This window comes from Leiobunum rupestre, chromosome 2 (assembly GCF_980474605.1).
Source record: "Leiobunum rupestre chromosome 2, qqLeiRupe1.1.hap1, whole genome shotgun sequence".
Taxonomy (NCBI): Eukaryota; Metazoa; Arthropoda; class Arachnida; order Opiliones; family Sclerosomatidae; genus Leiobunum; species Leiobunum rupestre.
The window spans coordinates 87,832,792-87,850,057 of NC_143385.1; the positions used below are offsets into that span (position 1 = coordinate 87,832,792).

At 38.7% G+C, this 17,266-nt stretch overlaps 1 protein-coding gene across 1 annotated transcript; it reads right to left on the reverse strand.

Moving 5' to 3' along the window:
* Positions 1–2,329: 2,329 nt before the first annotated feature.
* LOC149960248 (organic cation transporter protein-like) lies at positions 2,330–13,862 on the reverse strand. The gene is made up of 6 exons (XM_090167424.1): positions 13,480–13,862; positions 11,022–11,125; positions 9,206–9,360; positions 2,710–2,884; positions 2,489–2,636; positions 2,330–2,416 (listed from the first exon to the last, which is right to left on the reverse strand). Exons 1-6 carry the CDS (start codon positions 13,840–13,842, stop codon positions 2,330–2,332), a joined length of 1,032 nt encoding a protein of 343 aa, XP_090023550.1. The 5' UTR covers positions 13,843–13,862.
* Between the last annotated feature and the right edge of the window lie 3,404 nt (positions 13,863–17,266).

Below are 17,266 nucleotides of genomic sequence, written 5' to 3' on the forward strand. Positions count from 1 at the left end.
TCATCTCTCAAGAAAATCAGCGGTGAGTCATCTGAAGAATTAAATATAATTGGTCGCGGATTAGAGAAATTTCATAAGGATCCCCTTCCGTTGCGTATAGCACGAATCCTTATCAATTATCGTAGAACTCCAAATTCAACAGGACTCTCTCCGTCAGAACTCATGCTAGGCCGCAGACTTCGCTCAAAACTTGACTTATTCAACCCAATTACCAACCGCAATCTTTGTCGTGAATCGACTGATCAAATTAATCAATCTCAGGTCAAGACCTCACCATCACGTAGTCAATCTATTTTTAACTCTGGTGACTATGTTTTTGCTAGAAACTTTGGTAAAGGTCCTCGTTGGCTTAAAGGCCAAATAATCAAATGTTTGGGCAACATGATGTTCCTAATACAAACTCCAGAAGGTGTTATACGAAGGCACCAGAACCAAGTTCGACAAAGGACTGTTGAATCTCACGACGCTAAACCTGCTCCTCAACAGATTTCTGAATCGACGCCAATAACCACAACTAAGAAACGTTCACATGTGTATTTTCCTGGAGACACTGAAGTCATCGAAGAACGCAACGACCATCCTCCGATGTGCGTTATGCCCTCTCATCCGTCACGAGTAGTACCGTTTCCAATTCGACTTCCTCCACGAAATGTCCAGAATCCACCAAACCCTGACCCTGGATCTTCAGTACAGTTAAGAAGATCTGACCGTCAACGAAGACCACCAAAGCGTTATGATCCGGACACTTAATATCATTAGAACATTTTATGAACATTTAACGCGAAACAAATATTTTGAGGGAAGGTAATGATATGTATAATAAATAAACTATCGTATTTAAATTTATGTCAATAGAGGGCGATAGGGTCTCTACAGACACAAGATATGATAATGTAAAGGCACGCTCGCCCCCTCTCACGACAGACTAGCAAGTGGCAGAATGTCGGTATCTCCAGTTTATATTTAGGGTAATTAATTTGTATATATGTTAATAACATTAAAATCTATTTTCATCCTGGCATAATCTTAATATATCAAGTTGAAAACCCAACACAAATTTAATTTATTTTTAAAAATTGGTCATCTAGTCCTCTAAAAAAGAAATACCATTCAATTCCAATTTCCAAGAGTCCTAAATGGGCCTTTCAAAACATTTTCTTTTGAAGCACCTATACTCGAAATCAATATTACCTGAGTACACTACCAAAGGCAGCGAACTCTGTGGTTTCTGCCTTTGGTAGTGTACTCCAGTAACATGATATAGACAGGACACATGACTAAGAGTTGACAGAGGTTGCCGCGTTGAATAAGCCCTGGCATCGGCAACACAAAAACCCGTTTTATTATATTATATTATTATATTATTATATTATTTTTTAATTCCCTGTCGGAATATTTACAAAGTTCCAAAGTTATTTTTACGGAAGCCGTTGCCATTTGCCAAGCTACTGTCAAGACCTTAGAAGAGTGTAGAAACTCTGAACGCTTTGATTCTATTAGCTTTACGGCACGTAAAATTATCCCTAACAGGAGATAAAAACATAGTGTGGTAACAAGTACAACGGGGACCAGGGTCACTGAAGCTAAAACCCTGATAGACCAGCTGAGGACCACCTATTTCGAATTAATAGACCAATTTATTTCTGAAATGAAAACTCTGGTCTATATAAAGGTATCATGGCGTCTGAACCTAACTCTGATATCCTAACACATTGTAACACATACGATAGGTTTAATTTCGATCTTGATTCCATAAAAAACCAAATTTAAAATTGCGAGAAATCTAATTATCCCCAAAAAATTTTACAGCGTAAGCGACTGTTTCCACTATTTAATGACCAAGGAAAATGGCTTCCCTGACCTTGTAAAGTACTACAAGGTTGTTTCATGCCTTCCTGTGGCAAACACTATCTCAGAAAGAGGTTTTAGTTCCCTGGAAAGAATAGAAACACGTCTACGAACAACTATGGGATAATTTAGACTTTCAAATCTGGCTACGATGTCCTTTAATCGGGATTTGTCGAATTGTTTAAAAGAAAACCCTAATTTAGTAGTTGCGAATTTGGTAAAAGCTCTAATCGAAGAATGTCATTCTTTAATTAATTTGCTAGGGAAGAAAATGTCATCTTTCCGAAGATAACTTTTATATTAACATATTAGTGTCAAAATTTTAAAATTTTAACCATAGTCAATAAAATTCATTAAAATAGGGCATTTCTAAATTAAAATATATAGATGGGAGGCCTCTAAATGAGACCGGGCGTGTGTGTTAAAAATTCCTGGCGGGGGTACTTTCGACAACCTAATCATATTTAAATAATTTTACATACTATGTGAAGTATATTATAGCCGCAGTTCTTCGAAGGTGTGGGTTTCTTAAAATATCGAAAAATGTGGCCTTTTCGGAATTAACGTCCTAAATATTCAAATAGATGATTGTATATTAGTCTTCTGAACCATGAAATTCGATGTGAACTGTAACTCTTACTAATTCTATTTTTTCAATTAGCTTCGCCATGACGTGGTCGATATCACTGATCTGTTTGCCATTCAATTCGGCTTGTTGTACGATTTGTTCTCGAGCCCTGTCGTACCGCTTTGTTGAGAGCAGCCATCTTGTGGATTCGGGAACGAACCTAGAAATATTGAACCGAGATATTTTGATGCACTATTGGAATTAAATTGATATCAATAGTTAATATTGTTTACCAATAAAGTAGAAATAAATAAGGTAAATGAATTGGAATCGATGACACGAACATGAATGTTCGCCATTTTGAAATTAGCCAGCCTGCCAAGGACATCAGCATTATACCAACACCCGACATGACAGTGAAAGGAAACACAACGTATTCTCTGTACTTTGGTCCAACACATTCGATATCTAAAAGAAAACATATTCACAACTAAATTTGCCAATTCCCACATGTCATTAATTCATTATTGAATTATTTATACTTCAATACTATTAAAAATCAAATAATAATCAGATAAGCTAATACCCAAGGAACGACACAATCCTAAGTCAAATAGTCAGGGCCGTCTTTACAGCTGTGGAGGCGCATGTGCAAAACCAATTTGCCGAGTAGAAAATAAAAATATATTTTAAAATAAATTAAAACCCATTGGGCAATATATTTTTTTTACAAAACAGCATGTTCATTAAAAAAATTACAATAAAACAAATGTCGTTATTTTTAATATGGTATACTAACATAATTAGGTCAATACCGTATATTAAATGAAATATAAAACATTTTATAATTTATTGAAACTTCTTTTTAGATTAATTATTGTTGAGTATCCTAGTGATAATTCAAAAACGATGACGCTCACAATCGCTTGCGAATTTTCTTTGTACAAAATTCACTAATAATTGGATTGAAATCGATGTTCTTAAGAATGTCATTTTGAATGCAAATGAATGTAAGCCAGTTAAAACGCTGCTGTCCCATTGCGCTTAGAAGATCATTCTTTGTGAGATTTAAGGTAGAAAATGAACGTTACCCTATGCAATTTGTTACCATCATGCACAAAAAGATTCTTATTTCAATTTCCACATTCTGAAATAGAGATTTCTTGTTGTCAGAAACATGTTTTTCGTATAATTCGGGAAGAGTTGCGCAATTTTCATCGGAACTTATAGAGTGCTTGAGATGTAGGCATTCATATAATAGATCTTCGTCGTTGAGATAAACAGTAGCTAGATGCTCACACTTTTTGTCGAGATTTCATTCATTGAGTTTGTCAGTTCTGAGATCAGACAGTCCACAGCTGGGAGGAATGTTACCACCTTGAATTTTCACCTTTGTGTAAAACAGTTTCTTTTTCTGGTCCATCATGTACTGTAAGACGGGCACTAAGGCACTTCGCTTTTTTACCCTTTTATTCACTTCACTATAATCCGAGTCTGGTTATCTCATTGGCCTTCATTACATATTGTTAAGTTAATACAGAGACGGTTAAATCTTTAATAGACCATTCATACCCTAGGTGGCGTTCAGCGGGGGAGCTCTCGATTTCTGGGCTAGGTCAGAGAGGCCCCGTCTGGTTGGCCGCAGATAATTTCGAATGAAAATCCGTCAATGACAAGTGCTTGGAAGAGATACGTTTGAGTGTCAACCTTATTTTGCAATGTAGCAGTTCCCGTAGACTGTGCCAAATCGCCATTAATAACCCGTATAGGAAGTGGTGGTGTAGGAGTTCTATGTGCTTTATACTATCAGCAAATTGCCTCTGAAATCACATTTGATTGGGAACCAGTGTCAATTGTCAAAGAAATACATTTGTCATTTATAATGGCAGGTACATTTAAAAGTTCGGTTTATAACGAAAAAGTCGTATAACATCTGGTTTCGTTGGTGTCATCAGGCAGAACCGTTATGCCCTCCAAAAGGGGTTTCCCTAATATGATATTTGGGAAGGGGGGCGTCGTTGATTTTCAGATGTTCAGTCTGCTAGGGAGTCATATGTTAATGGTAAGTGGCGAGTCTTGTCCAAGGAATTAACGTTATTAAGGGGTTCCGGTTGAGGTGCGGTGTATCTTTGGTTCCGAGATTGAGACCGGCAATTCCTTTGGATATGACCCGAACGTCCACATGAATAACAGATGGGTGACCCCGTATCGGTGTGACTTGTCATTTAAGGAATATGGAGTCGTGATGGTTGGAGATTATTCTCTATACGAACCAATGTTGCTGTCATTTTGTTTAGGGCATTGGTGAGCTGACCATTGCTTAAACATGGAGCTGGAGATGTTTGTAAAAATCTGGAAGGTACTCAAAGTTGGTACGGATTGACGGCATTAAAGTTGGTGTATGGTTGAGTAGGTGGAAAAGAATGGGTCCAAATACAGGGGTCATAGCCTGTTGAGGATTATTTATCACAGATAGGGGGTTCGGTTATACTATTGGTAAGTGACCCTGAGTGAAGAGATTAAAAGGATAGTCAGGGCGTAATGTCATTAAGGAAGCACGACTTAGCCTTTGAAGTTTTTCAAGAAAATCAGAGGGAGAAGTCGGATTCATGACGATCATATTCTCAATTAAGTGGGGTTGAAGGCCTCGCAATGGGTGTCGTAGTTTGTCGTTGTCAGTCATCCCAGCAAAGTTGTAAAACATCATAAAATATTTCGTTGTAACCGTCGGATATGAGCAAGTTACGAAATGTATTCTTCAACACGGTTCTCCAATAGTCCCAAGGTCTCTGAGTTCCGTTTAAACCCATCAATTAAGGGCAAAGACATTTCTTGGCGTCACCTTCCAAGGCAACGCACAGTATTTCCCTTTTCTTTACGTTACCCCAACCATTTATTTTGCAGACATGTTCAAACCAGGTCAACCATTCGCTGAGTCGGCAGTTCCTCGAAAAATAGGTGTTGTAAGTGTTGATTGTAGTCTGTAGTTGTGTTATTGCGCCTTGAAGTGATTCAGCCGCTATGGCGGAAGTAGCCTCAGTTTGCAATTACCAGTTTGTTTTTTTTGAGAGTACGATCGTCAATTAATGGGGGGTGTAGGGTGCTGGTTTGGTGAAAACGAGTAACTTAAAGAGTCAATTTCGGATGGTCTGCAGCCAGAATAGAATATCAAGTGAAGAGGACGAAGATTCTATTGAAGCCGTCCTCGATAGCCTGCGATTCAAGATATAATACTTGTTGGATCGGAGGTTGGATAGATATAGACGAATCAGGTTCGGATTTAGATCAACTGGATACAGATGAAATGGTGTCGTCGTGAAGGACACTGTTTTGAGTGCGAGGTTTACAAAGTGGTAGCCGGCGAGGTGGATTCCAGGATTTGGGTTTAAAAAAAACACCCCTATCAACTTGACCAAACTAAAAGACTCCCCTTTCTTCGCCTACGATGCCTTGTTCCAAGCGATATCTGTTGAATTACCGGATAATTGCGCTGCGTTAGCGTCGCAAAGAACGGCGACTTGCTTCTTGTATTTGTTAAGCAACTTCCTATGTTTACCCTGATATTTGTTGGATTGTCGTGCAGAATGAGGATTGCGATTTCCAGCGGCGTCTGCCAAAACGGGTGCGTAAAGTATTTTTGGTTTGGTGACGTGTACGACACTTAAGTTTTCGTAAGCCGTCCTTGGCAGGGAGAGGATGCTTGTCATCAGAAGGACCGATGTTATGTGATTCGATCTCTATTTTGAGTGTCCAAGGAAAGCCGGCGCCTCCACCACGTGTTAAGTTGGTAAAGAGATGGTTAAGACTTTAAGAGACCATTCATACCCTAAGTTGCGTCCAGCGAGGGGAAGCTCTCAATTTGTGGGCTAGGGCAGATAGGCCACGTCTCCAGAACTATATTCAGATTTCTCTAAATCGCCACTGACCGCTAATTTTCTTTCAGGCAGAATTTATTTAAAAAACATTAAAAAGTTATTTACATTTTTTATCATAACAATATTCAAAATTTGTCTCTAGTTTCTTGGAAATATGTTTTAAGAGATCAAATTAGCTTCAACGCTACAATTAGGTCCACCAGGCGCGTAGGAACGTTTAGGATTAAGGGGGGTACAGCTTGGATGCTAAATTTGGCACCCCCCCCCCCATTGACAGGCTTTTTGCGCCCCTTCTAAAACAATTTGGCGCCCCTTTCCAATTTCAGGGGAGGTCCATTGTACCCCCATACCCCCTGGTTCCTACGCCACTGATGTCAACATGTTTTGACTGCAGGATCTTACTGGTTTTGTTCACTCTTTCTAGAATATCGTTCCAAAGAATCGCAAGAAAGATCGTTTCGATTTATTCCATTTTCTTTTCCTTTCCCTCTGCCTTATGCTCACATCCTGGCTCGCGTGGCATGCAGGGCTTGCCACCACCCTCCTACGCATTGTAACCCGGCCACCTGAATAAATGGCTTCAAAAGTCGCTTGATGACTTAGGCCTAAGGTGGTGCCTTGGGTATTAGCCTAGCTGATTATTATTATTAATGTCAGCGGAGGTGGATTCAAGTGCTTTTTTATTTTCTCGAAATGGGATGACCACCTCGTGTCGGATAAGCGTTTAGCCCATGATTTTTTCCTAAATGAGATGTCAGAGTATTCCATCGATGTACAGAAGCTGCGAAAAGTGTATATAGACATTGAACAAAGTCCAAGAATTTTATAACCTCTAAACAATTTTCCACTGCTTTTACTCCCACCAAGTTCAAGCTGTGCCCACCACAGGGGACATAATTGGCGAACTCATTCAATTTGCGAATCCAGTATAGCGTCCAGACATATTCGAGGCTGACCACGGTAGTTAGATAGTGGATTTGTTGCTCTTTAAGAAAATTGACAATAGTTTGCCAAATTTTCTGCTTTGTGAGAAAAGATTGAAATAAACTTGATGGAACGATAGGATTGCATCCCCGAATGTATCGGACTGTAAATAAGATTTGATATATGTGTTTGATGTCTAAAGTTGAATCCACACTTATTGAATAATACTTTGATTCTTTTAATTCTTCTAAAATTTCATTTAGAAAATGTTGCCCCATAATTTCAACGAATTCTTCGCAATTCTTTGCCGATAGATAAGAAGTATTTCCCTTCCCAGCATTTCAATAAAGTTTAAGATCTTCTTCCAAAAAGGGGTCGAATTCGCTTAACAGCTCAAGGACACATAAAAAGTTTCCATTTTATCCGATCCTATAGCTAAGGTATCTTAGAATGACGGATATCACCCAGGCCATCATACTTTCAATGTTCTTTTCCATTTTCATCACAGGAAATTCGATTGTTATGTTTCAAGTCGTTGAATCCCGTTGTTGTGAAAGGATATCCTTTATTAGACAACAATCGACATGGAAATAAATTAAAATGGCTTTTGATGGTCAGTAGACCAGCCATTCGCGATTTATACTTTCGTCATTCCGCATTTCGCGTCTGAAAACATTCTTAGATAAAAACCTTGTATAAGACCCCTTTCCACTAGATCCATCGTACAATCTTCCGGTGTTTGAAAAGTCTCACTCATATTTCTGACAGGTTTCCTGCCCACTACTATCCCGTGAAGTTAATTTCTTCAGATTCTTCTGTATTTGCTGGAAGTATGTAAATTTATGTCTTAAACTGGATCATTGTCATGGAAATTGCATAAAATATTTGATTTCGGTAGGGATTATTCATTTTGAGGAAGCTAAGGAGCAGTATACAACGAACAGTTGAAGCTGTTCTTATCCCAGCTTATCAAATGCGATACGTGCGAACGGTTGGTGGTAGGAGGTATTGGCTAAAGGAGGCCTGCGGGTTTGAACGGATATGTCTTCTGCTTCTGGCAAGGAATGTAAGACTGAACGTAGTGAGTCACGTGGCTGAGCAACTTTGGCCAGAAGAAACGGGCTCGCACGCGTTCCCAAGTACGTAAGAGTCCCAGGTGACCAGAGGTCACGTCATCATGGAGAGTGAACAAAACGGCATGACGAATTTCTTTGGGGCCAACCAGAACTAATTAAATTTCGTCATTGGTGCGTATCCTACGATGGAGTAACCCGTTGACGATTTCAAAACATTTGGCCACTCGGATGAGTGATCTGGGTTGCCTTAACGGGATGAGATGGAAGAAAGTTGATAATTTCCCCGGTGTATTTGTAAAAACGTGTAGAGGTTAACCGTATAGTTAGTGTAGGGAGCTGTTGGCTCGCGTGGCATGAAGGCCTTGCTTCCACCCCTACGCATTGTAACTCGGCCACCTGTTTAAAAGCATTTAAAGTCGCTCGATGACTTGGGCCTAAGGTGGTGCCGTCGGTGTAAGCCTAGCCAATTATAATTATTAATATTATTACGGTGTTCCGGGGAGATGCTGGTTCGGTCGATCACGTAACCCAGATACACAGTGGTTTGACAGTTTGGAAAGGCGCATTTCAATTGAGAAAACCCACTTGAAAACCGGTCAAATGTAATGACCAAAAAAACACAAAGATTGAAAAAAAAACATGACGTAATGTAAGAGGAAATGATGTTCATTTAGATTTGGAAAGGGAATTCGAGTGATCCAAATGACGATTGTGATTTGGGATAGAGAATACGGCTTTTTGCGCCCAATCTAAATGAAACCGATCCAAATCATTTAGATTTGAAATTTTCTTAACGATTTGGATTGTTTACAGAATAGCCACCCTGAGCTGTTTCACCACAGGTTTTTCACATGATGGTATGTATCTGAAATGTCTAATGGCAGCCTCTTATGAATGATCCATTTGCAACTTACAGATGGACACGAGGCCGCTTTGAAGAGATGCGTAGAGACATCCGACGAATACTCGTGTTACCAGAAACATGGCCATAGACGTGGAAAACGGGGCAACAAAAGTAACAATGGTAATCAGCGCTTGGCCGATGAGATTGACTGGTCGTCTTCCAAACCTTAAAAAGTAAACATTATAAATACCTTAGTAATAACAGAAGTATAAAAGCTCCAAAAAACGACATTAAAAATTTCGAACCACTCTGAGTATTCATAGAACAATTTACATTTTAAATTTTCTCACGTTACAACTCTAAAACGTGATTTAATGCACATAATTATAATTATGATCGTATATTTATCACAAAAATAAAAATAAAAGAAGTTTTAAAATACGCAACTGATAAATTTTCATGGTAGAATCCCCCCCCCCCCCGCCACAACAAGAGGGGGGAGGAAGAACGTCACCGGCTTCAGTCGTTAAAAATCGTTTCAACATAGTTATTATTCCTACATGTAAGTTTAAATAATGGCATTCTTGTTAGTTCATTAGTAAAGATACCCGTAAATGTAATGCTTTGGTCGATTGGTTGGCTATATGAAGGTGAAGCCTAGGCTAGAAAACGCGAAGAGGTAACGTGTATAATCAAGCTTGATATGAAACAAGACGTACGACGGTCAGAATACACACAATCCTTCTAATGTGTTAAGTTTGTTTCAGCTATTTACAGCAACCTGCAACGCCGGTATCACAACCAATATACATCCACGGCCACAAATAATTGTATTTACACTTATTTGTTACTTCTAGTCATACTTTTGAAAGCATCGAAGATTCTTTCGAACAGTGTCACCTAATTTTTTACTTCTGATCACACTTATTTGTTACTTCTGGTCGGACGTTGAGTGTCACACTTATTTCTTCTGGTTATATGACAAAGAGTTCGATCAGTGTCATACTTAATTGTTACTTCTGATCACACCTATTTGTTACATCTGATCACACCTAATTGTTGCTTCTGATCACACCTAATTGTTACTTCTGATCACACCTAATTGTTACTTCTGATCACACCTAATTGTTACTTCTTATCACACCTAATTGTTACTTCTGATCACACCTAATTGTTTCACGTGAAACTAATACACACAAATCCTTAGGATTGTGTGTAAAAAGTGTCACGCAAAAGCTACGTCTAGGCTTATAGAATCTGTTTTAAAAACGCCTCTGCGTTTTATCGACGTTCTGAAAGTCTAGTTCTATGGTACTTGATAATATCCAGCTTATGATTCGTTACCAAGCAATTTTTAATTAATTGACTACTGATTGTTAAAATAAATCCTAAGCATGCGGGGGATTGGGGTAAACATTTTGGTCGGCGGGTCAACTAATATAATTACAAACTCCAACATTTCGGTTGGGTAAAATTGACGAGTGAATGAAGCCAAAAATAACCATAGACGAGAAAACTGAATTTAATTAATAAATATTAATTTGAAATAAAATAAAATTATATTTACGATTAACTTTGTTAATCATGGCCATAAATCCATCTAAACATCCATCTGTTATCAGTTTTTGCATGTGACCATGTTGTTATGTAAAAGTGGGCCATATCATGGAATGGATCAGCTGGTCACCGGCAGACGGTGAGTTTGAATCTTGAGCCCTTAATTTTGTACCGCTGGAGAGGGTCGACATAAATTTGAATTTATGTTCTAAAATATGATATTTATGTAAGATCTCGGTGACCCTTCTGCCTATTATATGTAGTAAAGCTTATTCACCGCATCCACACCACAAATTAAACCTATAATATCGATTTATTGGTTCACTTACTTGTCAGATAATTGTCCGATTGGTAAATAGGCCACAAACGTGCCCAGTGAAAATACCAAGTAGCCAAATGAAATCATCCACTTTCTAGAGCATACCAGATCCCACTTAATAGATAAATTTACAATTATTCATTAGTATTTATTTTTTAAACATATTTACCAATAAATTAAAACCAATGTTAACGAATTGTCAGTTTTTTTTTACTTTTAATGAACGTACTCATAGTAATTTCTTTGAAAATTATATATTTTGATATTTTTTATTAAATATGACTTCAATTTTAAATCACTCCGTAAGTCGCTAGAATACATTGGATATTTACATAATAAAAAGCTTTTGGTTGGGTGGTACGTTCGTCAACCGATTTTGCGACTTATTTCTCAATTTTCTGACGCTTTTCGCGCGCGCGTTACGGGCGCGAGCGTCGCGTGGCCTTTTTTTACGTGCGCTACGATTTGCGTTTTCGCATCGAGTCGGCTTCGATTTCCGATTTGGTTTTTAGTTTTTTATTACAAATTTTCTAAAGTGACGCAAATGTTAGTTTCTAAAAATGCTCAAAATTTGTCGCCCCTGAGAGTTGGGCCGTGTTTGTCCCAACACGCAATACACCCGAAAATTTTCTCTCTTGCAGCCGCGAATTTCGGAGGGGGAGATCGTGCGGGGGTAGTATCAGAAGGCCTGTTTGTTTCGGAAACGGAAGGGGGGTGGGGGGTTTCGGGTTCGTTCCGATTTGAAAGTCCCGTGGTCTCGCGGCGTACGTTAGTCCCGTCACTCCCGTGGTCTTTATGCATCAGCCATTGGATACAGGGGGTTTAAAAGAGTACAGGGAGGTTTGGAACGACTGCGAGTTTGAGTTATTTTTTGCGGTAATTATCAAACTTAGATCACATGGGCAAAAGGGGGAGGAAGGGCCTTACTGGGGTGGTTCTACTATGGGGAAAAGGATACCACGGTAATTATAACAAGGGAAAAAGGGGAGGTGTGTACCACGGACCACGGTAATTATCACATGGGAAAAAGGGGGAGTTGGGTACCACGGTAATTATTACATGAGAAAAAAGGGGAGGAACGGTCATTATCACATGGGAAAAACGGGGAGTACCCCGGTAACTATCACAAGGGGAAAAGGGGGAGGAAGGTCCTTACTGGGGGTACCCCGGTAATTATCCCATGCGGAAAAAGGGAAGGTAGGGCCTTACTGGGGTGGTTCTACTTTGGGGAAAAGGGTGCCACGAAAATTCTCGCATGGGAAAAAGGGGTTGGGGGCGTAATGGGGTGGAGTGCATCGAAACACACAACTAGCTGAGGGCCCGCCTGTAAGTCGGGCTTCTCGGCTAGTATATATTAAAAGGAGCGCTTGGTACGTCGGTCTTCGTCGTCGTCGTCGTCGTCGTACGTCCGAGCTTTCTCGAATGTTTGCTTAGTCTGTCACGAAGCCAAAGGCGGGGCGGCGAGGAAAAAGCGACCCGCGGCACAGAGGGAAACTGACACTGCCTTTCGCTTCGTTACTGAGGTGGTTCGACTATCTATTTTCTCAAAATCTGTCGCCCCTGAGATTTGGGCCGTGTTTGTCCCAACACGCAATACACCCGAAATTTTCTCTCTGTTTCCGCCGCGAATTTCGGAGGGGAAGGGGATCGTATGGGGTAGTTTCGGAAACGGGGAGTTGGGAGGGGGGGGGGGGTTTCGGGGTCGTTCCGATTTGAAAGACCCGTGGCGCTCTCGGCGTCCGTTAGTCCCGTGGCCTTTATGCATCAGCCATTGAATACAGGGGGTTTAAAGGGGTACAGGGTTAAGTTATTTTTGCTGGGAAAAGGGTACCACGGAAATTCTCGCATTGGAAAGGAAGGGGAGTACTATGGAAATTCTCGCATGGAGAAAAGGGGGAGAGGGTACCACGATAATTATCAAAAGGGAAAAAGGGGGAGGGGGGTACCACGGTAATTATCACATGGGAAAAAGGGAAATGTGGGTACCACGGTAATTATCACATGGCGAAAAGAGGGAGGAAGGGCCTTACTGGGGGTACCCCGGTAACTATCACATGGAAAAAAAATTGAAGGGGCCTTACTGCGGTGATTCGACTATGGGGAAAAGGGTGCCACGGTAATTCTCGGATGGGTAAAAGGGGGAGGGTGCCTTACTGCGGTGGTTCGACTATGAGAAAAAGGGTGGCACGGAAATTATCCTATGGGCTAGTAGTATTATATAATAATTGATTGTTTTTATTATTACAAAAGCTATTAGCTTTAATTTATAACTATCAGAAATTAATTCGACTAATTAACTATATTTATGGAATATAATTATAGACTTAGTGAGAGTGATAAGATCTAGTTTCACCCTTGTTTCTAGAAAAAGTTTTCAATAATTTTATTTGCTTTACCCTCCTAACCCCGCTATTGCCCGGCATTGCAAAACAATACAGTTCGACACAGGAGTCGTGTTAAATGCTTACTTCTTCAACTATACTGGTTCCGGCATCGTCGGTTTCGTAAATAAAACTTTCGCAAGCAACGGATTCCTCAGTGACCAGTTCTTGACCAGAGGATGAATTCTCGACCCGGTACGCTGACCTAACGCAGCTTTCATTCGCGCTCGAGTTACGATAATAATCTGTCAATGTTTCATTTTCCTCACACCTGAATGGCACCCTCAGATTCACGAAAAAATACGAGTAGAAGAGAGATGTCAAACACAACGACCTCATCGTCGAAATGTACAATATGCGTCTCTGAAATTTGCCAAATCCACCCGTCACTTCGGTTAAATCACGAACATCGTCAGTTACTAGATTTGTATCTGTTTCTTGGTCGCACATTTTTACAACCAGTCGGACTCAATTCAGGGATATTTTCACAACCTATCGGAATTGGTTCGAGAAATAATTATAATAATCAGCTAGGCTAATATTTTCACAATATCTCGGAAAAAATACGGAATTTTGAGAGCTTTTCGCGATGCATAAGCTCAAACACTGCGTTGATGCTGAAGTGCGTAGATTTATTAAAGGCAGATTTCAAGACAAGTGGCTTTGCGTACAAGTACCATTCGTAACCGTATTCTGCAAATGTTGGCGGTGATTAAATAGAACAAGAACAAGCGTCTACCTTAAATACCGGCTTTCTAATGTAACTGAGGTGTCATGCTATTGTGCGATGAGAGTTAAATACATTTGTCGGATTCTACGAGGTTGAAATGTAAAGTTTTGAATGTATTTAAAAAGATTTAAATTAACATTTCTTTTTATTTAAAAAAACAAGTTCAATAATTAATTTTGAATCTTGGCGATATATTTTCAAGTCTAACAAGTTGGCAAGCCAAAATATACCTCTTCTCTGAAGATTTTGCCCTTGGGCGTATTAACTATTTGACACGGCACTTAATGATATATCGCCATATTCAGAGCTTCCTCCTAAAAATGTAATCCCGGTCCTATCCCGACCGGTAGAAGATTTTTTTATTATATTTAAAATAAATATTACCAATGTTATTGCCTTAAGCAAATTTCAAATATCAATAGAACAGAAAACCCAATTTTAGACTAAAAACGGTATCAATTTAACAAAAATGAGATATATAAAATACGAAATTAACAATTATTAGAACGCTCACGAAAGTAAAATATATATAAAAGCCAAAATATACCTCTCCTCGGAGGAGTTTTTAATTTTCAATGAAGCGTAACTGTATCCGTGGTTCTGCGGTAGAACGCTCACCTGTCATTCAGGAGGGCTCGGGTTCGAATCTCAGCTTAATAAAATATTATACTACACCCAATGGCAAAAAGAGGGCGGTTTTTGGAAAAACCTTTTCCCTGATTCTAAGAAACTGCGTACGCAGCGATTACACTTTGCTCCGTAAATGCGAACGCGTTCGCAGCTCAGACAGACAGACAGACACGGTGGTTGTATAACCCCTCCTAGGTACGAAGTCCCCTCGGAGAGGTAAAAACCAACCCATTGTGTTATAGGTCTTAAACAATTTAATATATACGGAAAACAAAAGTTAAAGCCGGTAAAAATCAATGCAAATAAAAATCGTAGACATGAATTCTCCCTCACATTATCAACACTTTCGATGAACGAAATTAAACAAGAAAAATAACCAATAGAAAAATATATAATAATAACCCAACCAAGCAACAAGTCAATTCAAATACCCACAGTAACAAAAAATTGTTATAGAAGAAATAAGCAATAGACAATTTATAATAATAACCCAATCAAACAACAAGGTAATTAAAATATTTATAAATCCAGAAAAGGTCAATCCATATACCCACGGTAATGAAAATTGTAATAGGAAAAAAAGGTTTGATAATTTTCCGGAAAAATGAAATGCGGAAAATTTTCCGCAAATCGGAAAAATAAAAAAAATGAAAAATAAACTAGGGATTTTTAATGTTTTTAACTTTTTATGGATATAAAATGTCAAATATCAGTAAAGGCTCGGGTTCGAATCCCGCTCGATACTAGCGCAAAGTGACAATAAACCGTAAACATTTGGTGGTAACCCTGCCTTTTGAGACGTTAACCGTAACCCTCATACGTAACCTTCTACCTTAGAAGTTGGAAGCAATTGAAGAGTAGATACCCAGTACATACAAAACACAAATCATATACGAACTTGATACGAGAAAACACACTACACTATCTTGGAGTGTGATGTCACCGTAATTTTTAGGGGGAAATAATTAAAGTATTAAATCTAAAATATAGAAACGTGGTAGACCCATGATGAACAAATTAGAGTCAGATTTAAATGATGTAAAAGAAGGGAAAGGAAAAGACGAAAAGAGGAAGAGGTCGGCTCAAAATAGTTCAAGGTCCAAAATCTAAAAGTGAGAAAAAGATTGACGTCACACAAGAACCAAAAATGAGGCCACAACAATTGATGAGCCGAAAACTAAAGTGACAAGTTGACAAGCATAAAAATACATCTCCTCGGTAGAGTTTATAATTTTCAGTGAAGCATAACATGTGTCCGTGGTTCTGTGTTAGAACGCTCACCTGTCGTGCAAAAGGTCTCGGAGTCGAATTCCACCCGGCACTAACGCAAATTGAAACATATTATACTTTACTCAATGACAAAAAAGGGCTATTTTGGAAAAGCTTTTTCCTTAATTCCAACGCCGTGATTACACTTTGCCCCGAAAAAACGTACTCGTTCGGAACCCATACAGACAGACAGACAGACACGGTGATTGTTTAGAAAAATCAAAATATACGACCAATTAAATATTTTTAACTAAAATAAAAGCTTGTTCCAAATAAAAACTGATATTACAAAAAAGTTAAATTTATATACGCTTTCGATTCAACTGAGTTCCCAATTTTCAATGATTTTTTAAAATCATTTGAGGAATTAGCTCTCTTCATAAATACAGAAGAAAACAAGTTGGCAAGCCCAAAATATACCTCTCTTCGGAAGAATTGGTATTAATTTCTCGAGACGTCCCTTAAAGATATATCTCCGCAATATAGAGTTATTTACTAAAAACGTAATCCCGGTTCAATCCCGCCCGGTATAAAATTTTAATTTTAATTAAAATAATTGAGACGGAACAACCGAGATTAATTTATTCAGAATACTATAACTTAAGTAGTCACAGCAGCGAGTTAGACGTACTAAAACAATGCACAATTGAATTTAACCCTATTTACAAAACAAGTTTATCAGTTAAATATAATACGAAGCAAATTTTAATGAAAGAAATATCTACAGAGGGTATTTGTATTTTTCTCGCTAACGACATACTTGCCGCATCTTTAACGCTCATTTTATTTCAACACTCGCCCTTGGTGAAGATACCGTAGAATAGCTATATTCGACATTGGTAGTGGACGACTCGTAGACTTCATGTTGACGTTGTGACACATGCCGCATATAATGACTCGCACACCCAGGAAATCAATGACTGCATTAGGAATCGTAATGTCCAAATATCCACACTAAAAAAAATAAATTAACAAGAAGCGAAAAACTTACCATTCACAAAACACCGTAGACGGAATAGTTAGGGCTCCTTATAAATAAAACAAACGAACCCAATCGATGAACTGCATTAAACATCTTAATCAGTCGAGAAAACGTTTAAAATCAATTACGAAGTAATGACGACCCAGTTAAAAACCCAGACCAACATAAGTGTAAGAGCACGATGTAAACAACTCAATATTTTCTTCATAAATTAACTATTACCCTTGAAAACTAATACGATAAACACACAATAGATAAAAAAG

Bases quoted from the DNA above. Each gene is read 5' to 3' on its own strand.
- LOC149960248 (XM_090167424.1), bottom strand. From the start codon at position 13,842: ATGTGCGACCAAGAAACAGATACAAATCTAGTAACTGACGATGTTCGT. The intron at 11,126-13,479 runs GTAAGCATTTAA...TTATCTATTAAG, and splicing joins GAACCAGTATAGTTGAAGAA to TGGGATCTGGTATGCTCTAG. The intron at 2,885-9,205 runs GTAAGTTGCAAA...GTTTTCTTTTAG, and splicing joins AAGCGGCCTCGTGTCCATCT to ATATCGAATGTGTTGGACCA.